The sequence below is a fragment of the Emiliania huxleyi genome (assembly GCF_000372725.1).
Source record: "Emiliania huxleyi CCMP1516 chromosome Unknown EMIHUscaffold_1327, whole genome shotgun sequence".
Classification (NCBI taxonomy): Eukaryota; Haptophyta; order Isochrysidales; family Noelaerhabdaceae; genus Emiliania; species Emiliania huxleyi.
The window spans coordinates 5540-8148 of NW_005201261.1; the positions used below are offsets into that span (position 1 = coordinate 5540).

Sequence of the window (2609 nt, forward strand, 5' to 3'; positions counted from 1 at the left end):
CATCTGGCGCCCCCGTCTAGTCTCGTGGGGGTGGCCGCGCGCCTCGCAGGCCCCGATACTGAAGCGAACGCGGGTGTGTTCCCGGCTCCACATCCTCCTGCGGGGGGAAGTCTTCGGGGGGGTTGTGACCCCCCCCCTAGCATTTGGGCAGAGTAAAAACAAGCCCCCCCCCCCCCCCCCTGAAGCGATGTCCGCCCGCTCCATATGCAGCACCTTGCCGACGACTCGTGCGTTTCGGCGGTAGTGATCTGATCACCCGAATGCCACGTTCGGAGCGCTTCTCATCGCAAACCCCGTCAGCAGTCCTCCTCCGGGAATGTACGTAAGAGCTACATACACGGACAACACTCTCTCTCTCTCTCTACACGGAAAATGTTGATGCATTACTGAGGAATGAAAAGAAATCCAAAACGGGAAGGGGAGCCGAGGAGTCGAACCTCGATCGCGGGAGCCACATTCCCGAATCATGACCCCATTAGACCAACCCCCCAAAGGATGGTAGTCCGGAGACTAAGTAACAAGCTGCTTTTGCAAGCGGCGCTGATTGTTTGTTTGTTTGCTGTGACCATCCTGACCCTCTCCCTCGCACACGACTTATATCCAGCCCTCGCGGACCGTGCCCCGTACACTTGTGGCGGCGTCCGCTGTCCGGGTCCAGTCGTTACTCCGAGTATGAGACTTCCGTTCCGGACACGACCACGACGCAGACCGGAGGACGTGTGCCACTCCACTACGCCCAAACTCACACGATGCCGTCCACTACGCCCTGCTCCTCCGCCTCCGCCTTCGTTGCGATGATGGACTCCAAGACGGCCGGCGAAACTGTGCGCTCGAGCACTCCGACGCCGGCTCCCCGCTCGTCGCCCTCTTCTTCAAGCTCGTCCGCTCGCTGCCCGACGACTCTCTCGCCTCGCTGACCGCCGCCGTGCCCGCCGAGCCCGCCTCGCTCGCCGACCTGACGGTGCTCGCCTTCCAGACCCGTGCAACACGCGGTATGGGCAAGGGCGAGAAGGACCTCTTTTTCAAGATGCTCGCCGCCCTCCCCGTCGAGGCTGCGACGGCGACGCTCCACCTCGTGCCGCACTTTGGCTACTGGAAGGACTACCTGCTCATGCAGGGCGTCGCTGGGATCGACGCGGCGGTCAAGGACAAGGCGCTGTCGCTCCTCGCCGACCAGCTGCTCAAGGACGCGGCCGAGCTCGAGGCGGCCGAGAAGGAGGCGCGCACCCCGAACCTCACCCTGGCGGGCAAGTACGCGCCCCGCGAGGGCTCCGCCTTTGACGGCCTCGCCAAGCGGCTCTCCACACACCTCTTCGGGAACAAGAACGCGGCGGCGTCGGCGCGCAAGTACCGCAAGCTCGTCGCCTCCCTCAACCGCGCCCTCCTCACCACCGAGGTGCTGATGGCGGCCAACCGCTGGGCGGAGATTGAGTTCGCGCGCGTCTCGTCCCTCTGCCTGCAGCGGTCGCGCAAGGCCTTCCTCAACGAGGCGCTCAAGGGCAAGCTGGCGCCGGCGCAGGAGGAGACGGGCAACCGCCACCCCGAGGACGAGCAGCGCGTTGCGGCGCGGCACAACCTGCGCAAGGCCCTCCTCGAGAAGGGCGCCAAGGCCGTCAAGGGCAAGCAGCTGTATCCGCACGAGATCGCGCAAAAGTGCATGCGCGGCGGCCGTACCGAGCTGTCGACCCTCGAGGCGGACCTGATGCACGCGCAGTGGGAGGCGATGCGCGAGGGCGTCAAGGCGGCGATGGCGGCGGCGGCTGCGGCGCGCGAGGCGGCGGTCGCCGAGGCGGCGGGGGAGGGTGCGCCGCTCGAGGCGGTGGCGGCACTGCAGGCGGCGCTGCCAAAGCCGGTCGACCTCGGCAAGCTGGTGCCGCTGATCGACGTGTCTGGGTCGATGGTGGGGACGCCAATGGAGGCGGCCATCGGCCTCGGCCTGGTTGTGGCCGAGCTAGTCCCACCCCGCCTTCCGCAACCGCGCCATCACCTTCGAGTCGAGCCCGCAGTGGGTGCACCTCGACGGCGCAGGCAAGGTGGCGTCCAAGGTGCGGGCGCTGCAGGGTGCCAGCTGGGGCGGGTCGACCGACTTTGAGGCGGCGTGCGAGCTGGTCCTGGGCTGCGCGGAGGGCGCCCGGCTCAAGCCGGACGAGGTGCCCGACCTGATTGTCTTTTCCGACATGCAGTTCAACGAGGCGCGGGGCGCGCACTGCATGTACGGCCGCTACGGCGGCGGGCGGGTCGCGTCGTGGGAGACCCACCACGAACGGCTGACGCGGCGCTTCGCCGAGGTTGGGCGCGCGGTGTGCGGCGAGCCGTACGCCGCGCCTCGCATCATCTATTGGAACCTGCGCGGGAACACGGCGGGCTTCCCAGTGCAGGCTGACGCGCCCAACACGCAGATGCTCTCGGGCTTCTCGCCGTCGCTCCTCAAGCTGGTCCTGGCGGGCAAGGACCTGGTGGGCGACGAGAAGCAGGTCCGGCTGCCCGACGGCACGGTCAAGGTGGTGCGCGAGGGGCCGACGCCGGAGGAGACGGTGCGCGCCGCCCTCGACGACCCCGCCTTTGACGCGGTGCGGCTGGCTACGAGAAGAACAGCCCGAACGCCCACA

General features: G+C 67.5%; 1 protein-coding gene across 1 annotated transcript; it reads left to right on the top strand.

Annotated features, from left to right (window-relative positions):
- Positions 1-715: 715 nt before the first annotated feature.
- Positions 716-1558, top strand: EMIHUDRAFT_447025 (hypothetical protein; the record flags this gene model as incomplete). The annotated part of the gene is made up of 1 exon (XM_005788707.1): positions 716-1558. A coding segment is annotated over exon 1 (564 nt), but the record flags the coding sequence as incomplete, so codon positions are not given.
- Positions 1559-2609: the final 1051 nt, after the last annotated feature.